The following is a 25,269-nucleotide window of genomic DNA, read 5'->3' as shown; positions in this document are numbered from 1 at the left end:
AGCTACGCTGACGCCTGGGTCGACGGGTGCTGGCCAGCAACCGGCGTTTCCTGGCAGTATACCACGAGAAAGCCGTAAGTACTGGTCTTGACATTGAGGAGAGATTTGCTCATTCAGCCTAGGACTACATGGTTCTGAGAGCATCAACGTACATTCCATACCTAGGCTGTCATACGACGGCGTTGACGTTTTGCCTCATCATTCTTGTCATAGTCCTCCTCCTTGCTTTAGTCCAGCTATTGCACGGAGCCTGGGTTACGACTCGATGATCCTTGTGCCTCGGATATCTGTAACCCCAGAGATTAAAACCATCGATATTAGCACTACGTCCATCTGGGCTGCCGTCAACGTTACTGGGCAAACCTACCCGCCACTGTACAGACCACCTGGTCCATGCAACTTTGTTGAAAGATATGATTCATCAGCTGACAGGGACTGTTACCAGGATGCCGAAAGTTTGTTCAGTCTTCGTTGACATTCTTCTTTTCGTACTGACATCCGTCCGTCTAGGTTTTTTGAAGTACGGGTGTATACATAATATGAGCATCCAGTTTATCCCGACCGGGAATAATTGCATTCTTGATATTATTCAGGACAATCCAACACCAACGTGAGCATCCACTCTGGCGGGATTGACGTGTTCTAACAGCCTTACAGAACTCTGGGCAACAACGAAAGGGTACTGCTGCTTGTGCATGTCCATTTAGAGCAGCCTCACACTGGAAAGCAACCAGGTCACATTCGACAGCGATCAGATGAGCTGATTAAGGATCTGGAATATCAGCTGGGAGATACTCGCTTGGAGTATTTTCGGGTTGTCGTCAAATACAACCATTCAGCATTCCCCCCTCAAGATCGGTCTGACGCCGTTAATGGCTTTGTCGAGATGGGAACAAGGCTGGAGACTTCTACCACGGCTATTGTCAAACATCACAACTACCGATCGCCATGGTCTCCGTGTCCCGCGCAAACTACCAATCCTCTATTGAGCATCATCTACGACTGTTGGGAGCCGGAGAAAGCTCGGAACGCCATGCGCCGCATTACAAACCAACCACCAGTGCCGCATAAGCTGGCCAAGTCAAGAGCCAGGATAGACCTGCCAATAGAAGACAAGCCAATGGCCACGCGGATGCCTCCGGTTGTGCCAAGAAGGGAGGCTAGCCTAGGAAAAGACACAGCAGTCGGACGACTAGAACCTCTTTACGGCGGGTGGTCCCAACCTCGGAGGACCTCGGCAGCGGATTGGCGGAAGACCCGTGCGGCGCAGGGGGAGCGGGTGTCATCAACTGCAACGTGCCCCGATGAACCAACGGTCGAGGTCGGGGCCGGCGCCGGGTCCGGTACCGGGCTTCCTAACCATACGGGTATGCTGAGAAGTCCGCGGTCGATGGGTCCAGGGGTTCTGAGAAGTCTGGGTGCATCGGCTTTTGGTTCCGGTACTCATGGTCATTCAGTGGACAGAAGAGGGATGGTCGGAGGTTCACTCCGTGAGCAGGGACAAATACAGTCCAATCGCTGGAGTTGGACGGGTTGGTTTTCATGACAGTTGGTAGCTTGGAGTTTGGTCTTGATTCGATAGCCTGAGTTGATTTAGGTGATTGCAGCTTGTGCGCTAGTCTTCAGTTATGAGAAAGCGCACGCGTTTAGGTATCATCGAATCATCAAGTGGTGCTGTTTCAAACTTTTTTTTCCTGTCTGGGTTCTCTTCTTATTTTAAGCGTTTTTGTGTTTGTTTGCTTTTTTTCTTCTGCTTCTTCGTATCAAAACCCCTTTACAGCAACTCATCCCTCCAGGGGATGGAAGTCTGCGCGCCCTTGCGCTCGACCGTCTTGGCGGCGGCGCGGTTGGCATTCTTGATGGCCGAGGAGATGTCAAAGGCCTCGCCCTTGGCCTGGGCGTTGACGGCGGCGACGCAGTAGGAGCCGACAAAGGTATCGCCGGCGGCGGTGGTGTCGACGACCTTGACCTTCTGTGCCGAGATGAGCTCGGCGGCGCCGTCCTGGTTGGTGTAGTAGACGCCGCGGCCGCCGAGGGTGATGATGACGTTGCGGACCTTCTTGGCCATAAACCACTCGCCGACGCGCTTGATGCCCTCCGGGGTGTCGAGCTCCGACTCTTCGCAGCCGGAGAGGATGGCGGCCTCGGTCTCGTTGACGACGAGGTGGGCGAGTCCGTCGTAGGCCTCGTCGGGGAGGCGCTGGGCAGGAGCGGGGTTGAGGAGGACGGGGACTGCGGCGGCCCTTGCGGAGCGCAGGGCGGCGAGGACGGTCTCGAGAGGCACCTCGAGCTGCATCACCAGCAGGTCGGGCTTGGGGTCGAGGGTCGAGGGGAGGGAGCCGAACTTGTCCGGGGTGACTGCGTGGTTGGCCTCGGGGGCGAGGATGATGCGGTTCTGACCGGTGGGCTCGTCTACAACAATGATGGCCATGCCAGTCTTGAGGTCGCTGCCAACAGCGATGCGGTCGGTGCGGACGCCGTGCTCGCCGAGGTTCTTCAGGAGGAGATCGCCGTATGAGTCGCTGCCGACGGCGCCGATCATGGAGACGGAGGCAGACTCGTTGGCGACGTCGTTGGGGGCATCGCGGGAGCGCGAGAGCTTGGCGCAGGCGACGGCCTGGTTCGCGCCCTTACCTCCCGGGGAGATGACAACCGAGTTGGAGGTAAGGGTCTCACCCGGCAGGGGGTGGTGAGGGACGTAGGACGTCAGGTCAATGTTCAGGGAGCCGAGAACGGTGATCTGGGGGGTCTTGGAGGCGGCCATTCTGTGTGATTCTTCGCGCGTGAGCGGACGTGGTTGTTTCAAAGGTGTCGTAAGTCGTGAGTCGTGATAATATGACTCGAAAGTCCAAAGTCAAACGGCAACGCGAGAGGGTGGCTGAAATATTATATCGAATTGTTCCAGTGTCCGTTACTCGGTTCGCGAACAAAGCAAAAGGCTGGCTTCCGAGCGAAGGAATGCAGCTCGGATACTGAGTCGAGATAACGGTATTGAAGATCCGGTGGTGAGGGGCACAGGTTGGACCGCACGCGTCGAAGTTTTCCAACCGACGAACGGTGAGGGGGACCCCGCCAGGTAGGACGATGATGTATTCAGTGGGGCACGGCGTGGTGAGCTTCCAGGTTCGCGAGTGGGAATTTGTGAAATGGTGGAGGGGACGGGCAAGGACCGAGTGGGACACACATGGGAGTCTCGCCCTATGGGCTGAGAGAGATGGAAAAAGCCTTGCATTTCTTGCATTTTTGGCAGTATTGGACTGCCGACGGGGGCTGTAGAATTTCCACAGAAAAAACGCTGTGAATGCAGGACAGGGGGAAGAAGGTTGGAAGGCAGTGGCCGAGTAGGGGAGAAAGGGGTCCACACTCGCTAGTTTTGGTTGTTAATCGTTAGTTGACCTTTCGCAAATCTGGCGTTGCAGAGCAGAAAGGTCGATCTGGGCGATGAGACGGTGGGCTTGAGTTTTGGGCGTGTCCGGCGTATCTGGCCTGGCCAAGCCAAGGGACGATCGATCTGGGAGACCTACCTAGTCAGTTGAGGCTCCAGCTGCAACCATTATCACCATGCCTTTTGGCGTGCTCGCCCAACCTCCTCCTCCTTGAACCCCCTACCTCCCGTCCCGGACAACAACTCTGGGCTCTGGCACTGTGAAGAGCCGACCCGAAGTACGGCTACGGGGCCGTCTTTTAGGAGGGAGAGTTAGCTCGGTGCAAGCGCATCCGACCCCTTACCGTTGGTGCATACTTCCGATCGGGTGTTGCAATGGAACACGTCAGGGCCTCCTTCACCTTACCCTTCTTTACGCAATACCCAGATGGACCCTTACCCTCCTGTCCTTTCCTGCCCGTCCATCCGCCGAGTCGGGATCCTCTGACCTCCAGCTGCCGGGGCGCTACTGAGGGCCTGGACCGCCCATTTCCCACGCTCCTCGACGGAACTGCAAGGCCGCCGGAGAGCAAGCATTCCATCGTGTCAACATCTCGAGTTGCATGAGAAAGAAAAGAGGCACTTGCTCACACCCTCTGATCCGGGTGCTGACAAAAACCGACCGTTCGTTTCCGTTTCGTCGACACGTGGAAATGGACGACATCGCACCAGAATAAACTTTGAGGGTGCATACGGCTTGCCGTTGGGATTCGGTCCCCCGTTACCTCCTTGTCGCCGCCACGCCATATTGCATTGGTTGCGTCCTCCACGTCTGGGTCCAAAGTGAGCCGGGGTCGCTTGACTGTGGGTGTTGGCGTGGCGCATATGTGTGTGCGTGTGTCTGTGTGTGCATGTGGATGTTGGAGTGTAAATGTCGTTGGACAGAGTTGGGATGAATGACTTGGAGAACCCAAATCATGTGGGAATACAGCAACGACACTCAACGAGGAAGGAGGAATTGAATGGAGAGCGGACCCAGAGGAGCTTAGAGTGACTCGATGTACCTCGCCTATCTCGCCTGCCTACCTACCTGCCTACCTACTTACCTACCTACCTACCTACCTACCTACCTACACTAGGGACGCAGCAGCCCTTTTCCAGCAACGGTACCTATCTATTACCTACTACCGACCTACCCTCTTCCAGTCCCTATCACCTTGCTTTGTCTTGTCCAACTTACCTCACGTTAACGTACGACGCCGTCATGCACTGTTGGACCGACTCGGGAAGCGCCGTGTCTTAGAGCCACATGGATGCTTCCTTCCGTCTCGTCCACTACCCTACTAGGTAGCTTCCGTTCACTACACAAGGCGACTTCCTGCCTCCCGTCCATTTAGCGTCGGTCACTTGTCCATCACGGCTGGTCTCTTGCTTACCCTTTGGATTCGACTTCTCTACTCTGGAACCCTGCACTTGCAATAGAACCTTTCTTTGTTCATTGTCCATCTTGCCTGACTTCGCTTCGCTATCAGAGTCCCCGTTGCTAGTCGACGGCCTGCACTCACTTCTAAACGACCCCTTTGTCCGCGCAACTTCGATATGACGGACCCTGAACGCAGCACCTCGGCATGGACGACGACACTTGTCTGTCTGGCCATTGTCGTCTTTCTGATTTTCATCAGACCGCGGTCTTCTTGGTCACATCTGCCTCTGCCTCCCGGACCGCCGGGCGAGTTCCTCCTTGGTCACCTCCGTGTTATACCCAAAGAGAGGGCAGCCGAAGTATACGCGCAATGGGCCAGGGAATACAGTGAGAGCCCAGTCCCCCCTCCCTGCGCCCTCAAAAGACCTTTGTTTGACTGATGCGTTCTCAGAATCAGATATCATTCACGTCAGGTCCCTTGGCCAGTCCATGATCGTGCTGAACAGCGTTGAAGCCGCCAAGGATCTCCTCGACCGTAGGGGGGCCAACTACTGCGACAGGCCCAGATTTACCCTATTCGAGGTGTACGTTACCCCTCCTCTCGTGCTGAAAGCGTCCGGTGGACATGCTAACGTATCTTGCACCTCCGCAGCATGGGCTGGGGGAAGACGCTGACCTTTCTGCCCTTCGGTCCCCGCTGGCAGATGCACCGAAAGCTGCTGCAGACCACTTTCAGCAACACAAATGTGCGGCAGTGGTACTCTTTACAGGTTGCCGAAGCCCGCAGGTCCGTCCACAATATCATACAGAACCCAGAGAATTGGGAAATGTCCATGAAAAGGTAAGGCGGTTCTGGGCCTTTCATTTACCGCTCTTTGGCTAAGATTCCAGGTTTGCTGTTGCCATTGTTCTCAAAGTGAGCTATGGCATCGACGTCCCAGATGATGACGACCCGTACGTTAAGATTGCTGAAGACGCCATGTATGCGACTGGAAATGGCGGTGTTCCCGCCAGCAGCATCGTTGACATATTCCCCCCTGGTAAGCAGCGGATGCAAAACGCCTCCTGAAAATTGTGCGTTTGAGTAACTTTATCCGGCACCACAGCTCGTCATTTTCCCGACTGGTTGGTTCGAGACTGGTCGCTGAAATTTGCGCGAGAATGGGGATGGGCTATACAGAAGCTGCATGATGTTCCGTTCGCAGTTGCACAAGACGAAGTGGTAAGTCCACGCTCCTTGTTGTGTCTGACGCCCGCAACGCTAACAAGTCAAGGCTCGTGGCAAGGACAGCCCATCTTTCGCGCACGCGCTGTTGGAAACGTACACATCCAACACCAAGAGTGGTCTCGATAACGAGTGGTCACTGGACGATATCAAGGGGGCAGCAGGTGCCATCTTCATTGCAGGAGCAGACACGGTATCTTAGTCCCTTGCCCATGACACTCCGACGGGTACCTCCGTAAGACGTTGCTGACTCCGGCTACCCACAGACTTGGGCCACCATTGTTGTTTTTGTCCTAAATATGGTGCTGAATCCTGAGATTCAGAGAAAAGCTCAGGCATTGATCGATCGGGTGGTCGGGCACGACAGGCTACCCGACCTCTCAGACAGACCATCCCTCAAATACATTGACCATGTTGTCCAGGAGGTCTACAGGTAAGTGTTTAGCTGCGACTCAAGCACGTGTGGGATGCTTCCTGACGAGGTGATCCAGATGGTCACCGTTGGCACCGCTGGGGCTTCCCCACAAGTCCCTCGAAAACGACGTCTATAACGGCATGTTCATCCCGAAAGGGTAGGTTCACTCGTCCTCAGCTCCCCTCGCCGGCCCGAAAAGCTGAATGCTTCTAGAAGGAATTGCTAACGGCTTTCCCCAGGTCAATTGTCTTCTTCAATTCGCGCGCCATGACTCAAGATGAGAGGATATACCAGGACCCCAAGTCTTTCAACCCAGACAGGTACCAGCCAGAATCGTCTGGAGGACATGGTGAGCCCTTGCCCCTTGGGCAATTTGGATTTGGGCGTCGAGTCTGCATCGGCCGGTTTCTGGCGGACAACAGTGTTTGGATGGCTGTCGCTACGATGCTCGCCACTCTCAACATCGGCAAGAAAGTCGGAGCAGATGGCCAAGCTATCGAGCCCAAGGTTACGTTCACCAATGGTGGAACATGGTAAGTGGTGTGCTGCCCTATACTTGCTGAGGCTTGTGGTGTTCTGACGTCCAAATGAAAGCCATCCGGAGCACTTTGACTGCTCAATAACGCCACGCAGCAAAAAGGCTGAAGAGTTGCTGCGCCATTCTCTCTCTCTTGCTTGAATGGAAAACGGCAAAGTGAGACGTTCTGGCCCTTAGGGAGCTTGCATTACTAAACTTTTAGCCTTCGAGTTGATGAAACCGTGCACAACTGATTTTGAGGGGGGCCCGGATGTTCTGGATGCTGACGGGAAACCCCCTTGCAGTTTGGAAGGGCAACCGAGTAAGCTTGTGGCTTCGGGAGTCAAGACGTGAATCAACGACAGCTTCGACGCATAGCCAAACCAGGAAGAGTTCAATTGAACGCCCGTTGATGGCAATATAGAGCCAAGGCCGCATTTGGTTAGATCCAAGGAACCATCGTCCACGTCAACAATGCGGATCTTAGCATCATGTCTGCGCACAATTCTGAACACTGGCGCTCTCAGTTTGTCTGAACCTCGCTCAGGCATGGAGGCACTCGCCATCGTCCTCTGTCGATCTTGTCAATTTCGGAAAGATGAGCTGCATCCACCTCAAGCCCACGTCACAGCTCCTCCAGAAGAGGGCCTGGGTTCCTTTTGACCTCGTCTGGTTGGAGCTGTACCCGCCACAAGAGAGGAATATCTTTGACCTCGGATCGACGCGGCCAACGTGCCTGAACGGCGCGTGAGGGCTGAGACATTTTGACCTCGTTTGGCCATTTTTCTGGACTGAGTTGTGGAAGTCAACGAAGCTCCCTGAAAGAGTCATGCACAAAAAACGGTCGTGGGCACGTAATTCGCCCAGTGTCAAACCGTTTGCACCAGCCATGTCACCCTCACTCAAAACTGTCGACAGAAGGAATAACGTGGCAACGGATAGGCATACGAGAGACGGTGAGACGCATGGGCTGTCTTGCTTTCGCTGACGGGTGTATGACGGAAGAAACGTGACAGGTAGAAATGGGCCCTACGCTAGCAGCGCTCCAAAAGTCGAAACACCTCAAACCTTCAGGCTTGCACTGCATAAGCCATCACCACACTGGCAACTGCAATGCCAAGTTGTTGGTTGTCGAGCGGCCTTTGTACAGGGCCACGACTCGTGATGAGAGGAAAGGGGAGGGATATGAGGGTTCTTGTGCAGGGAAAGATCTGGACCGCCACGCGCGATGCAACAGCTAAAACTCTGGCGACGCGCTAAACACGCCGCCTAGAAAGATTCTTTGGAAGTCACGAGCCACGAGGCGCACTAGGATCAAGCCATAAAACCAAACCCCTCCCTTGGGAGACTGTATCCCATGCGCAACGTTGTTGACCATCCGCCCTCCTCCGGCGATTCGCTACTCATTTCTCTTTTCTGAATCGTTGTCTGGATGCAACTTGCACACACGTTTGATGCCGGCCAAGGATGATGGAAGACACAGAAACAGCTGAGTAGTCGAGATTGTCGCGACAACACATCGGGCCAGCAAGCCCGACAAGCCACCGAAGGCTTTGCAGATGCTGTCACTTGATGCTTAATGGCCCTTCACCGCAACCAAAAGTCCAGCCAAGTCGGCTCACCTTGGCTCCACGACCACGGACGGCGCCCTCCCCCCTCCCCCCCCCTGAGCCGATTGCTGAATGGTAACCTGGAAAGGAGACCCGGATGCTGGCCCCGGCGGACTTCTTATCAGTTCGACGGAATCCTCGGGCCAAGCACAGCTGCCTCTGTAGCTGTAATAATCCAAAACTGTGACAGCTCAGGACCCTGTCAACTCGTCGAGACAAGACGCAGATCCCGGGCTGCGCCGCCGGGGGCACGTGCAGCGAAGACGAAGCCTAGAGAGCGAGACGGGGACGGAACGGGAACTTGAGGCCGCAACAGCCCAAAAGGGGGGCTGGGGGCTCCAGTCTACCTGAAGGGGGGGGGCTCGGACGGGAGAAGGATTCCAGAAGACTGCCAAGTTTTGAGTTGAGCGAAGGAAGGCAAGGACTAAGGGTAGTGCAGCAGCGGTGGGAAAAGGGCTGAAGAAGCATTAGGGGAGATAGGAAAAAGAGGAGCCCCGAAAGTGACGGCCGGCATTCGCGGACTCGCCGATCGACCGCTGGGCGGGAACTTCCTTTCCATGTTGGCGGTAAAGGGAGAGTTTTCCCAGGGACTCCGTCTAAAAAAAAAACGGCGAGGCTTGCTTTGCTGAGGTGAGAGAAAGGTGAGGCAGGGTAGGGGGGGGGGAGGGGAAGGTGGACGTGTGGAGGGCCAGTGCTACGACCTTCATTCCTCCAACGGCAACAGGGAGAGAGGAGAAAAAAACTCTCTCCAATCCAGAGCTCGGTCCCTCAACCTAGGTCTCTTTGGGGGAAAATGAGTTCCTGCGGCATGGGGTTCGGGCACGTTCGACTCTGTATCGGTGTCGGTGCTCTCGCTTCCCCGTGTCGTTTTGATGCTCACTTTCTTACCCCTCACCCAGCTGAGTGAGTGCTTCCTTTCCCCATCTGGTTTCGCGCTGGTCGAGCAAACTCCCCCACTTGGGAATTCTTGGGGATGCGTATGTGTATATGGGGGAAAACTCGGGAGGCTGTAGACTTTTGCAAAAGAATAACACACCTTAAAATAAGAATTGTGAGCTTGTTGGAAACGAGATATAGCAACCAGGGACCAAAATCATCGGTTGTCTTGGCTGAGCAAGTTCTCGAAGAGCTGCCGTTTTCTCCTTCTTTCGCCTCGACCCTCGTCCCGTTCGCACCCCCCCATCTCCGCCCCTCATCCATGCCATTCCACGTCCCCCCCATGCTTCCACATCCCTTCCCCTTGTCCCAGTAGACCTTCCAGGCCTTCCGTCCACTTAGCCTTTGGGGCGAAACGGTCTTCTCGAACTGTAGCTGCTGCTGGCTCCTGCTGGCTGCTGATACTGTTGTTGCCCGCTGCGGCGCCGGGGATTGGGCTCTTCATATCCAGGAAAGACCTTTGACTGTTCGAAGGCATAGCGATGACTCGAGCCGTTTCGGAAGGCACGAGCTTGCACACGGCGATTCGTAATTTCCAACGTCAATTATTGTCGCCAATTCGTACCATCAACGCCTGCCGTTGGCTCCATATTGCACAATCTGCGTCAAACCAAACGAGAAGACGAAAGACCGCGAGCAAGCCTGGGCCCTCTCATCATCCCATCGGCCTCAACTGCACTTCTTCGAGGCTTCTCAGGGTTTTCTCAAGTGGTGGTACTCGTCCAAAATCTTTTGCTTTGTTCGCGGTTGTCCATCGAACCCTATCCCATACTCTGGAAATTCACCAACATTGGATTGCCCGGGCCGAATTCACCGAGTGTCAACATTTTTCTCAACCGTGCTCAAGCGTACGTCTTGGTCGTGCCGACATCCCTAGACGCGACGGTCTCCGATATCTCAGAAACATCTTGGAAGCGACATCGACATTGCCGTTTCTGCACGGGTGCATTTTCGATTCTTGCGGTAAAATATCCAGAAGGCCCATCAACGGAAGCGAGCTGTCGACCCAAACCAAGGTCGGATTCCTGGGGACGCGTCGTCTTTATCGGCTGTCGTACGCCGGCCCATTCTTACGGTTCTTTTCCGCCTGCTCCCCCGAGTTCCAGGTTGTCGCACTCGTGTAGGCGACCTACGCGGGAGGACAGCAGCCAAGCAATCATAAAAGAACGCTCTTGGCGCAAACCTTGCGTCTCTCCCGCAAAAGGGGCGAGCTTGCAGCAAAGGTGACCGCCGCCTTAGCCATCCCCTTAATCCCGCAACAGGAGCCTGCTGCCATGTCCTCTTGGACTTCGATCACGCAAAAGGAGCCGGCCGTGACGTACGACATGGAGAGTCAATCTCCAGTCTCCAAGAGTCAGGGCGGCATTGCCCAGTTGATGGCGGTCCAAGATGGCGAGGCAGTCCACAAGGACAGCGGCCGAAACCCAAAATGGTATCAACGGCTGCTTGATGCCGGCGTCGAGGAGAATGGAGTCCACCCAGTGCCTCTGGCGCAGCGGATCAACACCAACTATAGCAACCTCTTCACTGTTTTCTTCACCACTCTGCTTTGCTTGCTGCCGTAAGTGTTGGTGCGGTCCTCGTTGAGACAGAACTACTCGATCGCTGATGTGTGCCTGCAGGATTCCAACGGGTGCGCTGGCCACTGCACAGCTCGGGCTGAGTTTGAGGGATGCTTCGCTGGTGATCCTCTTCTTCGCAGTGCTGACAACTGTGCCTCCGGCATTCATGGGCGTTGCTGGCTCCTACACTGGACTGAGGCAGCTCGTCCAGGCCAGATATTCCTTTGGGTAAGTTGGTGCGTCGTTTCTAGAAAGCTTGAAGTCTCGCTGAACATCTGGCGATGCAGGTATTACCTCGTTTCCGTCCCTCTCCTCCTGAACGCCGCTACCGTAACCGGCTTTGCCCTCTCCTCCTCGATTGTTGGGGGCCAGACTCTCGCAGCTGTCAACCCAGGCCATATCGATGTGAAAGTTGGCATCGTCATCGCATGCCTCGTTAGTTTTGCTGCCTCTTTCATCGGGTACCGCGCGCTTCACATGTGGGAACGTTGGCAATGGCTTCCCAATCTCGTTGCGATAGTGATTGCGGTAGGCTGCGGCGGACAGCACTTGTGGAAGCAGGCCGAGGCGCCCCCTCCGACAGCAGCTCAGATCCTCAACTATGGAGGTATCATAGCGGGGTACTTTATTACCTTCGGCGGGACAGCATCAGACTTCACTGCGTATCACGACCCCAACAAGACCACCAAGTAAGTTGCAACTATTCCTTGGACCGTTAGCTGCTGACATCCTGTAGGCTCAAGATCTTTTCGTACATCTATCTCGGAATCTTGACTCCGTCTGTTCCGCTTCTTATTCTGGGCGCAGCAATTGGGGGTGCACTCAACAGCGTTCCTGAGTGGAAGTCAGGATGGGACACATATGGCATTGGGGGCGTCATGGCTGCCATGTTGGCCCCCTCCGGTGGCTTCGGCAAGTTTGTGCTCGTGGTCCTTGCGTTGAGTGTAATCGGCAACATTGCGGCTTCTATGTACTCGGTCGCTCTCTGCATGCAGCTGATGCTCCCGATCTTTACCAAGGTCCCTCGAATCGTTTTTGTCGTCGTCGCATTAGGCATCATGATACCAATGGCTATCCGCGCAGCCGAGACATGGGCCGACTCACTTGAGAACTTTCTGGGGTTGATCGGGTATTGGGCCGGTTGCTTTGATGCGGTCATCATCGAGGAGCTGGTTTTGTTTCGTCGGATGGACTATAGCTCGTACAATCATGCCGCCTGGAATGTTGCCCGCATGTTGCCTTCCGGTCTCGCCGCCATCGGAGCAAGTGTATTGAGCTTCGGGCTCACGATACCAGGGATGGACCAGGCGTGGTTCACAGGGCCGATTGCAAGGACGACGGGAGATATTGGCTTTATGTCCGCGTTCGTACTGACAGCGATTTTCTATGCTCCACTCAGATGGTTGGAGATCAGAAAGCGAGGGCACGTCTGAACGTGTTGGTCGTTCAGTTGGATGAGAGGACATAAGGCGGAAAGGGGGATATACCCAGGCAAGCGAGGTATGATAGACCGTATTTCTCGTTAAGCGCTGCAGCGGGGAAGCAGGGGCAGGTTGATAATTGCAGGGCCCTGACATGACAGGGCAGTCTCGACAGCTGATCAAAATGATACCGTTCCTCGGGCGTCCAGGCGGGTGTTGCGTTGGCGACCAGTCTGACCAACTGCTGAGGTGATCGCCCAGTCACGTTGCCAGGCGTTGGCCTGTGAGAACCGTCCATGGTTTCGACGTAGTTGGCCACGATGCTACATAGCACATCAGGTTAGCCGGGAGCTCGTGGCGCATTTATCATCTAGCGCAGTAAGGGGGCTGTTACCTAGTCCTCTCGGCTGAGTTTGCCACAAAGGACGATGTCCTCGCCAAATTGACGCCACGCTGCATCTGCCAGTCGAGCAGCAGGAACGGGCGTACCCTCCGGAGTATGAACTCGTTCTGGAGAAACGACAACACCGCCGCGCCCAAGCCAAGTCGGTGCAACGGTCACAACGACCGTGTCGACGAGCTGTTGGGAATTGGGACTCAGGAGCGAGTTGATAACTTGGCCTCCTCCTTCGATCATGACGCTGCGTAGGCCTTCGGCAAAGAGGACAGAGAGGATGGAGGGCCAATCGAAACGCGGTTCAGCCTCTCGGGCGTCAAGAACAACAAATTTTCCGCCGTGAGCTTCCAGAACAGTCTGCTTCTCGGAATCAACAGCCGCTGCCGCCCCGATGAGAACAAAAGGCGCGAGTCCCTTGCCTGCTCGAGCGACCTCGAAGACTTTACTGTGCTCGGTGAAATCCCAGCGGCCGCGAGGGTCCAGCACAATGGGCCGAGGCTGAGCGTCAAGACCCGCACCTGCGATGCGGCAGTTCAAGCCGGGGTCGTCGGCGAGAACGGTTCCGACTCCGACGAGGATAGCATCGTGCTGACGACGCAGGTAGTGTGTCATGGCCTTGGATTCGGGACCTGAGAGGCGCGTACGCACCCCAGGAGCGAGGGAAAGCGAAGAGTCCAATGATGTTGCGAAGGTCAGAGTAACGAAAGGACGATTCTGGTTCCTCACTGACTGAATGGCAGATTCTGACGAGAGATGCGGAGCAAGCCAGGCGGCATCCTCGTCCGGAATCTGCAGCGTTTCCGCCATGGTCGTCAAGGTTGTCTTTTCCGTGGACTGGAGAGGCTGAGTGAGTGGCAGTTGCCAACGCAAAGGGCCGGCTTTTACAAGTTTGTGCAATTTCAACTCCTTGGGTAGCGCAAGAGGAGATACGGTGGCTATTACAGGACTGGCCAGGTGCCCCCTAGCTCGTCTGGAAGGCTAGACTGCCGTCCCTGTCTAGACTGCCAACGGTGACCGCGTCAGCCTACCTATCGAGAGGCAATCTGACAAACCAGCACGGGCTAGAATACTTCTTCCCCTGTCAAGCACGGGATGTTTGCGACGGCTATTTTCCCGCCGACTGATCAGCAGTAAACCGAAGCGAATCGCCGGCGGCAGGCAGACAGAGTGGGTGGCCGGGATGAAGTTGAGAGCAAGGTTCCGAAACCCAACACTCTGCAGGAAGCCCGAGTAACAAAACCTATTTATCCGATGAAGAACCTACCGGTACTGCAAAGAATTCGGATGATTCAAGGTTACGTATGCCTGCCGGAAGAAGCTGTGGCCAGCTTGGATGACAGGACAGGAGTCGAACTAGGAGTATTCAGGAGCGCCCGAGAGTACAGCCGGAGGCTACAGCAGTGCCGGCAAAATAACCTGAGTAAAGGTGGTGCCTGAGGATCCAGCGTTGAGGATATCAGGACGGGCGGTATGGAGCAATGGTGGTGGGAACTACGTCGCAACGGTCGTAGCGATGGCGTACTAAGACACTGGCACCGGGTACAGATACTCGAATCTGCCCAGCAAGGAAATCGGGCGCACCGGCTGGGATTTGAATACCTTGCGATCCCGAGTTTTTGACGAAGGGATCTGCAGGATGTGGGTGCCCCGGTGATCTGATTCGAAGCCGTTTTCTCCTCAAACTTGGAGGAGCGGAGAATTGTCCGTGTTGATGCCCCTTGTTCGCGACAAGGTCGATTCAAGGTCGATTCAAAGCCTGAGCGAAACGCAATGTAGTGCCGAAGGAGATGGACGAGACGAGACGTGGCGGTGGAATGTTCCCAAATAAAACTGGCAAGAAAGGCGAAAAACTAGCCGCGTGTTGTTGGTGGCTTCCCCTCCCCCCTTCGCTTACAACCGCACGTACTGGGGTTTGAGCAGAGATTTGAGGTGTTGACTCGAACAGCTAGCGATTTCTGCGTCAGGCGTTGTTCGTGGGTGTGTGGGTGTGCATATATGTGGACACAAGTATGTGTGTACGCTTGCGTGACAGACTGAGAGAGAGAGAGAGCCAGTGAGAGAGAGAGAGAGAGAGAGAGTGAGAGATTGAGAGAGAATGGCGGGAAAAGGTGGACGATGCAAAAAGATCGTGGATGTTGCAATTACCAGTCGTGGTGCAAGTTCATCAGGCTGGGGAGGACGAGAGTGCAATGAAGTGTGAGTGCGACTGCAGGTGCAAGTGCTGATCAGGATTGGACGTTGCTGCTTGCCTAACTCCCCGTCCTTGCTCACTCACCCACTCAGCTTCGCCAACGAGGGCCGCCCGCTTCCTTAGCATTCTAGGTCACACACACGCACAAACACACCACACGAATAAGGCGTACCACCACCACGACCTACCACTTACTTACTGTACTGCAGTCACCCGCGCTGGTCGCACCGAGGATTCGTCGTGGCGCATCAGAGAACAGTCGGCCGCCCCACAGCAACGTGTGTTTCCTCGGAAAGGTGGGCACTGAATGGAGACCAACTCAGCTGGACAGGCGACGCACGACGACTAACTGGGGACTGAAGTCTTGTCTTGGAGACTTTGTTCCTGGTGCCCTCACAATCGTTGGTACCGGTCTGTCTTTGCGACAACCTGTCTGTGGGTGTCAGAGTGAGATGTCAGACGGATATTGAGTCCGCCAACATCAAGCAAAACTTCGGTACGACATGAAGCCCTTGCTTTTTCCCTTTCTCTTTTGTCTTCTTCTTTTATTTAAAAAAAAAACACAAAAAAAAACACCGTCAACCCATGCTAGCATAAAAGACTGACTTTGGAAGGTTGCAAATCCGCCTAGTTCGGGGGAGTTCACAATTGGCTGTCTGCCATTCGAAACCAGCAAACCCGTCGAGTCGATCTCTGTTTCCGCGCAACTCTCGGGATACTACGACATAACCCGGGCAGTTGTCTCATGACGTCTCGATCGGGGGGCCGGCTTGAATCTATGTGGCTTCTTGCCCCTCCCTATGCAGAGGTGCCTCGGGCGAGGCAGGGAGGATGAAGTCGTCTTTGCCTTTCCCATTGCCTCATTCCCATGTCTTCTGGGCCCTGGCCTGCCCTGCGCATATACACCGCCTAGGGCTGCCCCTCCTTCAACGTGAACTCTAAGTAAGTTCAGTGTTACAGTGGGGGAGGTTGCGAGTAAATCCAACTTCGGGGCAGGCAAAGATGAACCCGCTTAGGCGGCACACCTCTCGCACTGGCCACCTCCTTCTCCGAACGCCCGGCGGGAAGGGAGACCGGGCGCCGTCATGGGCATGGGTCGGGTCCTGATTGGGGTTGGTTTTGGGGAACGAGGAATCAAGATTCGTCTCGACGGGCAAAGTGCCTGGGGCGCCGTCTCCTCTGCAGACAGACCCTGCAAGGGCGAGATGCTTCGTCCGTCGTCCTCGACCAGGTTTTAGTCCTTTGGCCTTCTTGCTTTCTGTGCTAATGGCAACTCGTCAACCACACCGTCGTAACCTGCGGCCGCGGACAGCCCATTTCGGGATACTTCCGCTGCCCACTCATCGAAACTCCCCAGTCACACATATCGCGCCTCTGATTTGTCTCCTGCAGCTGCTCCTGTGGGCGATACCAAGCCTGCACGGAGCATCGCTCAAAGTAGATGCGGGAGTGCTTTGCTGGGTATCATCTGGGCTGCAGTATGCGGTCGCGGTCGCTTTCCTCGTTGCAGATGCACACGCAGCTGCAACCTAGCACCGGGACGTCGCTATTTCCGTCTCTCACTCGCTCTCTCGCTGGTTTTCCCGCACGCAACCAGGGTACTGGGCGACCTGACTTCGAGGGCTGTCCCCATGTCGTTGCGCTGACGGTCGAAGCATACGCTTTGATGTAAGTAAGTAAGGAAGCAGGGGTTGTCTATACGAAGGCTCCCTCACTGTGGCGTTGTACCCAATGTTGCAGCCAGTACGTTCCCACGCTGCAATCCACAAAGTGAGTATCTGTAACCTTAACGCCTGCTCTGCACTCCCCTTTCGCAAGCAAGGCTCTGAGAATACCCTGCTGACCTAACCTATCGCTCGTCACCTAATGCTCATACGTTCATCTCGATGTCCCCCGACTAACCTTCATCGTTACGTTACGCTCTTACCTAGTCTCCGTCCCTCCCGCGCGCTGCGGCACATACCTGAATCTGCTTCTCACAGCGTTGTTTGTCATCCGGGTTTCCGACAAGTGCCTAGACGACCCGGATTCGGCTCCCTTGAGCAACCCCCCCCTGCGCACAGAACTACACCACTACCTACCGGTACAATCCTACACACTGGCACCAGCCATCCGACTCCTCCATGTTTTCTCCACGGATGTGGGGAGGGGAGGGGAGCGCTTCTTCGCTTACCATCACTGTTGATGAGACCTGGGCCAATCCTACTTCTCCGCCCGCACTGCCGGCACGCCCAAAACGACGCCCTTCTTTAGATAAACTGCACAGCCGACAAACTCACCCTTATTCAGCTTGAGGCAGCCCCTGCGTCTGGCATTACTCGAGAAACCCCGCCATAGTTATCCAAACAAGTCGACAGCACTGCTTCGCCTTCTGTTATCCAAACGAAGCTGCAGGTTCAAAGCCAGAAATGGCTGTTTTCCAAGTATTATCGGTCATCGGGCATCCTTCACATATCCGCGACGGGGGGCACTCACGTAAACCGGCTCTCTCGGAGGGCAAGCTGCTCAACAACAACCTATCAAACTTGCAGCATATACGATGTGGGATCACACGACAAAATTCCAAGGAACGACGGTAGCCGCTGTGAGGTATAATAAGAGGGGCAGGCAGGGAGGCGATTGACATCGGACAAGCTTAGGCCCAGCCCAACCTGACAGCGGCATTTGCCAGAGGCGATCAGCAGGGCTCTAATTGACTGCATACCTGTCTTGGCGCAAAGGTAGCCTAGTCACAGGCTCTCTGTCGCAAAGTATTCGCGGATCCTGTACGACTAAGAACGAGGTGATGTATCCTGAAAGTAACCTCAGTACGTACGCACGACGCGTCTGGTTCCAAGATATCCCATCCCTATCCGACGACAGGAGGCCAGAAGGTGCCCCTCGGCCACACTCCACCCGACAGAGCTTGGGGCCCACGTTGTATCGCACGCCCCGACATTGCTGGCAACGAGTACTCGGTCTTTCGACATACTTGGCCTACCCACCGACACACGATGAGAGTGAGATTGGGGAGCTGCAGAAGATAGTCACCGGCGATCACCTATTGCCGAACCCCAATCTTAGCACCCTCTGGGGCTAGCGATTGCCGGCCGTGGGTCCAGGTGCGTCCTTCTGCACGCCACTTCGAGCCCAGTCATTGCCTCTCTGGCGCCAGGGATGTGGCGCCTCTCACCCGGCAGCGTTCTCTGCATTCTCGGGACAGAGGCATACTGTTCTTGGCAGTACATGCCCCATCCGTCGTGGGCTTTTTGCTTTACCCTGCCTCATCTCAGCCTCCGTTGGGCCGCGTTTAGAAAGGGCGGGACAGGCAGACAGAAATGGAGCGAACGTGGCCGGACATTGACATTGCTGGCATTTTCTTCCGGTTTTACAGGACATCTCGCATCTTTCGAAGCAGAAGTGTGTTCGAGGCCATGCACGGGATCCTGGTACGGAGAACGACCGATTCGTCTTCATGTCCGACTTGAGCCCGGATGAAATGACGAGCCCGGTCCAACCCGCGGTCATCGACGGGACGCCTGTGCGGGAGATCGAGGCTGCTCTGGCCTAATATTTCCTACTGGAGCCTTCGTGTGCCGCAAAAGACGATTGTTGGCCAAAGCTTGCATCGACCCATTCCATGAAGGCATTGCACTAGTGTTTCGACCTTCTGGTGACATCCTGAGATCTGGCCAATGCCTGAGGGGGTATGTTCAGTTTGAGTTGCAGCAAATCGGTCATCCATGGTGGGGGCACACCAGAGGCCCATGAACCCAGTACTGTCTTCTGCCGCCGGCAGGCAAATGGCGGGACGTTCCCTCACTAGGTCATCTGGAATACGTACCTTTGCTGTACTATTGCTATCCAAGGAGATCAATATCTGCGCAACCGTCCACTGGTCGATTGATCTATCTTAGTGCCTGGATGCAAGGGCATGCTCTCGGCCCACGGTTACCCTCCTCCACAGGAAAGACCGGCTGGACGCCACAAGTGTCGTAGGTGGAACATGACATTTATCACGCCAACTACCCTTCCGTCCCCGACTACATGTCTGCCACACTTTACAAGATTCAACAACTCGGTTCAGACATCAATGGTTTAGTCGTTCTCCGTCCTCCCGCCCTCCATATACCTCAGCCATGGGATCCATCATTCCCAACTCCAAGAGATATCCGAAAGTCTCAGACCCACTGCCGACCTTTGGTGCATCTGCTCAACATGCTTTTGCCACGGAGCCGGCTCCGGCAGATCCGTACGTCTACCAGGTTGGATTCGGGAACAGATTCTCTTCTGAAGCCATGTAGGTATCCATTGTCGAATTCTCAATTTTGGGTATCTTTCGGCTGATAGAAGCAGCCCGGGAACTCTTCCCCGGTCCTGTAATGTCCCGCAGAAAGTCAAGTACAACCTCTACTCGGAGCAGCTGAACGGCTCGACGTTTGTTTCACCACGAGCAGATATTCAGCATGCATGGTTTTATCGCATTTTCCCGTCCGTGGCTCATGGAGACCTCAGGAAGATGGCACTAAACGCAGATGTAAGTGATTCCGTTGAGCCAACTCCCTTTTGATGAGACCCGCTTCCTGACTCTACCGATCATCAAGATGGAGTCACGGTTTACTTCCGGGAACGAAAACGTCGACTACGTTGCCGGTGCGCTCTGTTGGAGAGCATTTCCCATCCCCAAGGCCACCGGCCCAACTGTGGACTTTGTTCAGGGGCTCAAGAGTATAGTCGGGTACGGAGACCCGACGACCAAGGACGGACTGGCGGTGCATGTCTACGTCGCCAACGCATCGATGAAGAACCGCGCTTTTTGCAGCAACGACGGAGACATGCTTTTTGTCCCTCAAGTTGGAAGACTGGATATCCAAACAGAATTCGGAAGGTGGAGTGTCAATGTCCCCTTTGGAAGCCCTTTTTGCTGACGTTGATGGTAGGATGATGGTACGGCCTGGAGAGTTAGCCGTTGTCCAGGCTGGCATCCGTTTCAAGGTAGATTTACCGGATGGACCGGCCCGGGGGTGTGAGTCACTTGACGATTCCGCGGTCCTTTTAGGATAAACAACTAATGGGCTCAGATATCCAAGAAATTTTCGGAAGTCGGTACGAGCTGCCAGAACTGGGGCCGCTCGGAAGCAACGGAATGGCTCTGCCTCGCGACTTCGAGTTTCCCGTCGCCTCCTTTGACATGGACAAATCAGAGTGGGAGAGTAAGACGACCGATCCCGTTACTCGATGATTTGAGCTAATCTCGAAGCCTAGTTGTCTATAAACTTTCCGGAAAACTATGGTCATGCAAGCAGAACCATACGCCCTTTGATGTTGTTGCCTGGGACGGCAAGTAAGTATACGCTCGTCACGTTCGCCCCCTTTGCCAGCTGCATGGTTAACCTCGACACAGCTACGTACCCTTCAAATACGCTGCCGAAAAATTTGTCAACGCAGCCTTCGTCGATAAAGATCAAGCCGACCCAAGTTTGTACACTGTATTGACAGCAAAGTCCAAGACACCTGGGGTTCCTGCAACAGATGTCATGTTCTTCACGCCCAAGTGGTCTTCGGCAACAAACGCCTACCGGCCTCCTGTACGTGCTCTTGATAAGCCTTGAATCTGCCGGCTGACTTGCAGTAGTACTACCATCGAAATATGGCAACGGAAGTTGTGGGATAGTGTACGGCGACTACAAAGGCACGAGTCGCAACTTGGAGGCCGGTGGCCTGAGTTTCCAGTCAAGCTACACACCTCATGGAGGTAAACTCTTCGCAAGGCCGAGACACAAGTACGGGCACTAACTGTAGACAGAAACACACGAAGCATTTGTTCAAGCGACGACTAGCGAGCTCACAGCACAACGCGTAGGAGAAGGGTTCCTCGGTATGGACGCAGCCATTCGGGAGAAGAGGCACCAAGGCTTACAAAAGACGCAGGCTTCATGTTTCAGATCAGCACACATTGCGCGGTAACACAATATGCTCTGGAGAGAAGCGGCGTATTGGAAGGTGAGAGCCCCTCCCCCCTTTAGTCCCGATGTAAGGCAGACGCAGGCAAATGCTGACTCGGCGATAACAGTGCCGCCGGCATCTCTATGGGACTCGATGCAAGGCCACTTCTTTGAACACGTGGACGAGGTTAACGAGGACCTGCGGAGGCGAGGATGGCCGCTTCTTGGATCGGGCCCTAGTCGTTGACACGGATCATTGTGCGGTGCATTTGCCCGTCTGCACGACAGTTCTCCTTGTTGACCCCTCCTCGAACTCTATTTTTTTTTCTGTCGTTCGGCCATTCCACCTAGCGAAGGGGAATGATGCAAAGCGATGCGATTGCACGAATGGCTCGGAGTTTTCTACTAGCAGAAGGGTAACGCCCCTAGTTCTAGTGGAGTTTTGGGGAGGACTTCGTTTTGCCCCGCTCAGCGTTAGGTAGTAATGGACGAGAGATGGTGGAATGTACATTTTGGGAGGTGGTGCCGGTCACTGACTGGGCGGAGCTTGCGTTTTGAGAAGGTGGTAAAAGGAACGCTGTAGACCGTGTTAGAGAGAGAACGAGAAAACATCAATTCTTCAATATATTTCGTTAGGAGGAGCCAAGCTTGGCTAGGTGCGTTGTTAATGATGAATGGGGTTAGTGAGTGCGTGCATCGCCGTATCTTGGCCCCCTAGTGACATAGATACTTATTTTTTACTTTGAGCGAAATTTTCAACAGCATCCGATATGGTGTAGTGGCCAACATGATGCCCTCTCATTAACTTGCGAGGTTAGGCATAGCCCCGAGTTCGATTCTCGGTTTCGGAATTTTTGCCGCTACACCACAACGAAATGTGTTGCGCTCTGTAAGAGTGCCTTGACGTTTTGCTAATCAGTTTGCTTAATATTTGAAAACCCGGTTACTACTCACTCGTCTTGTCATTTGAAAATTGGCCAATCTCCCACCCCTTCCCCCACCCTTCAGCGTCGAGCCAAACGTTGTAAGGTTAATTTAGCGGTTTCGAGATGTGCAAAGGGTTACCTACTTGCCCTTACTCGGCGAAGGAGAGAGGCTGCCTTCCCACAGTCAGAACGAGACTACTAAGCCATCAACGTGCCGCGCTTCCGACCATTCGTCCATGTCGTCCTTTCCAGGGTCTTTGGCGATAGCATCCTGCACTCTTAGCAACGCATCGTGGAATATCTGCATGCCTGTCCTTTTGGCCACTTTTATTTTGACTTCGAATCCGGGCGCTAACAACCGGGATCTCGAAAGCTGACTGGAACATCCCCGGCGGCACTGACACAAGAGGGTTCGGAGAATAGGGAAGGGGAAGGGATTGGACCCTGCGAGACGTCATGTGAAGGAACCCATCAAGGCACAAACTAGGTTCACAGTCTCTAGGGTGTGGTATCCGTCACTGTTTGGTTGCATGCGCTGAGTGATGTCGAGGTCGTTCCAGGGCCTCCCTGTGGCTATCATTATCCTCGCGACAAAACCAGGCTCGAATCCTGCAAGTCTCCGCTACAGGCTAACCTTCTTAAATGCCCATGACGGACTGGACTGTCTTAAACATGCAAGGCGTGTATAGGAAAGAACGCTGAAGCCCCAAGCCAAGCTCAATGGCACAAATGGCCAACTGGGGTGGGTGGTCGAGTAATTAGCAGCCTCATTCTCTCTTGTTGTTTACCGCCTGGTGATGATCATGGAGGCAAAACCTCATTTGCACATCATCGGCACGGAGAGCGCGTCAGTAGCGCAAGAGATCCCGGGGCAGAAGGAGACAGGCCGGGAAGAGCTCCAGGCACCCAACATCAGGGTGACAGTATCGAAACCGGATTCGGAGCCGGGGCCGAAGGCTGGGGCCAGGACACCCCCTGTCGCAGCCGCCGTCTGCAAAGGAGCCCTGTCGGATGCCTTGTGGAGCCCGGCGCGGTCGGACCCGGCTGCCGTCGTCGCCAGACTGTAGGCCTCCCGGGGCTGCGTCAGCGCGTCGCATTGATGCGCCGACCACGGAGAGTGGGCGAACGTACGGTTCCGCTGACGGAGCGCTCTATGGACTCCAACCCGGCATCAGATGGGTGGGCGGGCACGGCGGGCAGATGGTCTCTGGGATGGATGACGTCCAATCATTGAATGGTTGGATTCCTGTCGAGGGAGCAGTCGGGGGGCGACAGGGCGACAGGCGGACGAATGTGAGACAGGGAGGGTTTGGGGCTGGGCTTGCTTGACGCGCCGTGTTCTGTTTCCCGAGCTTGTCCTGCGTTAGGTGTGCAAGGATGATGGGATGGGACGAATGCAAAGAGGGGGAGCCTGCTTGCACGAACCGTGTGTGCCCTTCTGTTGGCCCTTTCTGTATCGAAATCGAGCTGCAGCGTAAACAGAATGAACAGCAACCCAACACATCGTGCCACTTCGCTAAGGGGGAAAAAGCTAATATCAATTTCCCGGGTCGAACACGGGTAGCACGGAGCTTGTCGTATTTGCACTGCAAAAACCCCCAACAAAAAAAAACCGGCTTACGAAGACCCCAAGCCCCCAAGGCCCCCCAAGACCAACCAGTTGCAGACGCGGCGCGCCGCCCAGAGACTTGGTACGCATAAGCTATTTCAGGCTAGAGTCACGAGTACCACCACAAACCTAACGCCGGCTCCCCCTCAGCAGGGAATGGGAACAGGCGACGGACCCAAAGAGGCCAGACAGGTTGCCTCCCAGCGCCGCGTGCGCGGCTTGGCTCTTTCCCATCCAGTTCGTTTTGCCCATCCCTCTTTCCCCAACATCGCCACGTTCTTCCGGGTGGTGCGGCCATTCTTTGCCGATTTGTTTCCCTGTTGCAATTCTTACCTCTTGCATATTTGTTTATTCTCTCTCCCTCTTCCATACACCTCCACGACTTCCGACCGACCAAGACCATCTGCCATCGGATCGAACATCACCTGTCGCATCGCGCGTAACCGAGAAAGTAATCTTACCACCCGATCCGACGCCGACAGCCGAGAACAAGTAATCTCTTGACAATACATCATCTCCCCTTGGCATCGAACGCGCATCGTCTATTCTCCCTCCTGCAACCACAGAGATCACCAAACAAGACTTCAGAATGGCCGACCACGACAAGCCTCCCGCTTACGGCGGCCCTCCTCCCCAACACCCCCAGCAGGCGTACCAAGGCTACTCATCCCCCCCTCCCCCGGGCGGTCCGGGAGGCTACGGCACCCCTCCCCCGGGACAGCACCCGGGTCCTTACTACTCCCCTGGCCCGGAGATGGGCTATGGCCCTCAGGGCGGTCCCTACCCGCCCCCCGGCCAATACCCCCCGGGACAGTACCCTCCCCAGGCGCACTACGGTCCGCAGGGCCCGTACCCGCCGCAGGGCGGCTACTACCAGGACAATCGCGGTGGCGGTGGCGGAAGCGGCCTAATGGCCGGTCTGCTCGGTGCGCTTGCGTGCTGTTGCTGTCTTGACTGCTTGTTCTAAGCGCGCGCCGGAATACGACGAGGAAGGTGGAATGCGGATACTACGATACCCCAACCCTCGCAAGGGACAGAAACTACGAGAAAGAAGGAAGCCTGCCGGGACAAGCGAGACAGAGATCCTGAAGGAGCACAGGCTGGGAGGGGTGGCTTGGATATGTGCGGTGCTGAGAGACGTACGGCATAGAAGCAGACATTTCCCCTTCTTGCGTGGCAAGACCGGGGTACATACGACAGAACCAGCCGGCAGTCTCTCTGGGAGAGCAGCAGCCGACGGGTAGAGCTGGGCAGTACATTTCTATTATTCTATGAAGTTTCGCGTACGAATTTGCATGGCGTCAAAGGACGATGGGATTTATTCATTGTCGTGGGCCTCGAGGAGGAAAGCCAGGAATGTCGCCCCGGGCTTCCAGGAAGGCCTCTTAGGGCCGCGGTCACGCTTTTTGGTTTTGTGCCACACGAACACCCCTATTCATTCGTTTGAGGGTCGTCTCCTTTTTGTTGGCTCGGTTCTGAGCCGGGAGCCGAGGGAAGCCCGTAGGTAATATGGCCGCACTCTCTCCTGAGGCGTGCTTTTGAGATATTGCCGGATAGCATAATATCGTCACGGATGCGACTTGACCTCTCGTCCCTTGCTGTGTGAATGTGAGCCGAGCACGCCGAGGCGCGCTGAGCTGACTTGAGCTCGAGTGCGGGGTACAGGCCGGGGACGCTTCATCGGGGTGGCTTGGACGACTACACATGCGTTCTGGACAGACGCCACCGAACCATCAGACACGCACGAGC

At 55.2% G+C, this 25,269-nt stretch overlaps 7 protein-coding genes and 1 non-coding gene across 8 annotated transcripts; 6 read left to right on the top strand and 2 right to left on the bottom strand.

Annotated features, from left to right (window-relative positions):
• Window positions 1–1,774: 1,774 nt before the first annotated feature.
• ColSpa_08840 (ribonuclease H) lies at window positions 1,775–2,764 on the bottom strand (the record flags this gene model as incomplete). Its single annotated transcript, XM_049275052.1, has 1 exon — window positions 1,775–2,764. One exon carries the CDS (start codon window positions 2,762–2,764, stop codon window positions 1,775–1,777), a length of 990 nt encoding a protein of 329 aa, XP_049131009.1.
• A 2,199-nt stretch (window positions 2,765–4,963) lies between these two features.
• Window positions 4,964–6,964, top strand: ColSpa_08839 (tryptophan synthase; the record flags this gene model as incomplete). Its single annotated transcript, XM_049275051.1, has 9 exons — window positions 4,964–5,174; window positions 5,239–5,371; window positions 5,440–5,628; window positions 5,679–5,827; window positions 5,894–6,009; window positions 6,062–6,205; window positions 6,279–6,445; window positions 6,504–6,584; window positions 6,667–6,964. The coding sequence occupies 9 exons, from the start codon at window positions 4,964–4,966 to the stop codon at window positions 6,962–6,964; spliced, it is 1,488 nt and encodes a 495-aa protein (XP_049131008.1).
• Window positions 6,965–10,764: 3,800 nt separating this feature from the next.
• Window positions 10,765–12,485, top strand: ColSpa_08838 (purine-cytosine permease fcyB; the record flags this gene model as incomplete). The annotated part of the gene is made up of 4 exons (XM_049275050.1): window positions 10,765–11,051; window positions 11,113–11,280; window positions 11,340–11,741; window positions 11,789–12,485. The coding sequence occupies 4 exons, from the start codon at window positions 10,765–10,767 to the stop codon at window positions 12,483–12,485; spliced, it is 1,554 nt and encodes a 517-aa protein (XP_049131007.1).
• Window positions 12,486–12,867: 382 nt separating this feature from the next.
• Window positions 12,868–13,677, bottom strand: ColSpa_08837 (2,5-diamino-6-ribosylamino-4(3H)-pyrimidinone 5'-phosphate reductase; the record flags this gene model as incomplete). Its single annotated transcript, XM_049275049.1, has 1 exon — window positions 12,868–13,677. The coding sequence occupies one exon, from the start codon at window positions 13,675–13,677 to the stop codon at window positions 12,868–12,870; it is 810 nt and encodes a 269-aa protein (XP_049131006.1).
• Window positions 13,678–20,111: 6,434 nt separating this feature from the next.
• Window positions 20,112–20,836, top strand: ColSpa_08836 (homogentisate 1,2-dioxygenase; the record flags this gene model as incomplete). The annotated part of the gene is made up of 4 exons (XM_049275048.1): window positions 20,112–20,253; window positions 20,306–20,384; window positions 20,445–20,632; window positions 20,676–20,836. 4 exons carry the CDS (start codon window positions 20,112–20,114, stop codon window positions 20,834–20,836), a joined length of 570 nt encoding a protein of 189 aa, XP_049131005.1.
• Window positions 20,837–21,749: 913 nt separating this feature from the next.
• On the top strand, window positions 21,750–21,836 carry ColSpa_tRNA_234. The gene is given in 2 exon segments: window positions 21,750–21,786; window positions 21,802–21,836. It is a non-coding gene; the product is annotated as a tRNA-Glu (tRNA).
• An 878-nt stretch (window positions 21,837–22,714) lies between these two features.
• ColSpa_08835 (uncharacterized protein) lies at window positions 22,715–22,978 on the top strand (the record flags this gene model as incomplete). Its single annotated transcript, XM_049275047.1, has 1 exon — window positions 22,715–22,978. The coding sequence occupies one exon, from the start codon at window positions 22,715–22,717 to the stop codon at window positions 22,976–22,978; it is 264 nt and encodes an 87-aa protein (XP_049131004.1).
• Window positions 22,979–24,109: 1,131 nt separating this feature from the next.
• ColSpa_08834 (uncharacterized protein) lies at window positions 24,110–24,487 on the top strand (the record flags this gene model as incomplete). Its single annotated transcript, XM_049275046.1, has 1 exon — window positions 24,110–24,487. The coding sequence occupies one exon, from the start codon at window positions 24,110–24,112 to the stop codon at window positions 24,485–24,487; it is 378 nt and encodes a 125-aa protein (XP_049131003.1).
• Between the last annotated feature and the right edge of the window lie 782 nt (window positions 24,488–25,269).

The sequence above is a fragment of the Colletotrichum spaethianum genome (assembly GCF_022836535.1).
Source record: "Colletotrichum spaethianum MAFF 239500 DNA, contig24, whole genome shotgun sequence".
NCBI classification, from domain to species: domain Eukaryota; kingdom Fungi; phylum Ascomycota; class Sordariomycetes; order Glomerellales; family Glomerellaceae; genus Colletotrichum; species Colletotrichum spaethianum.
This window is presented reverse-complemented; position numbering and strand designations above follow the sequence as displayed.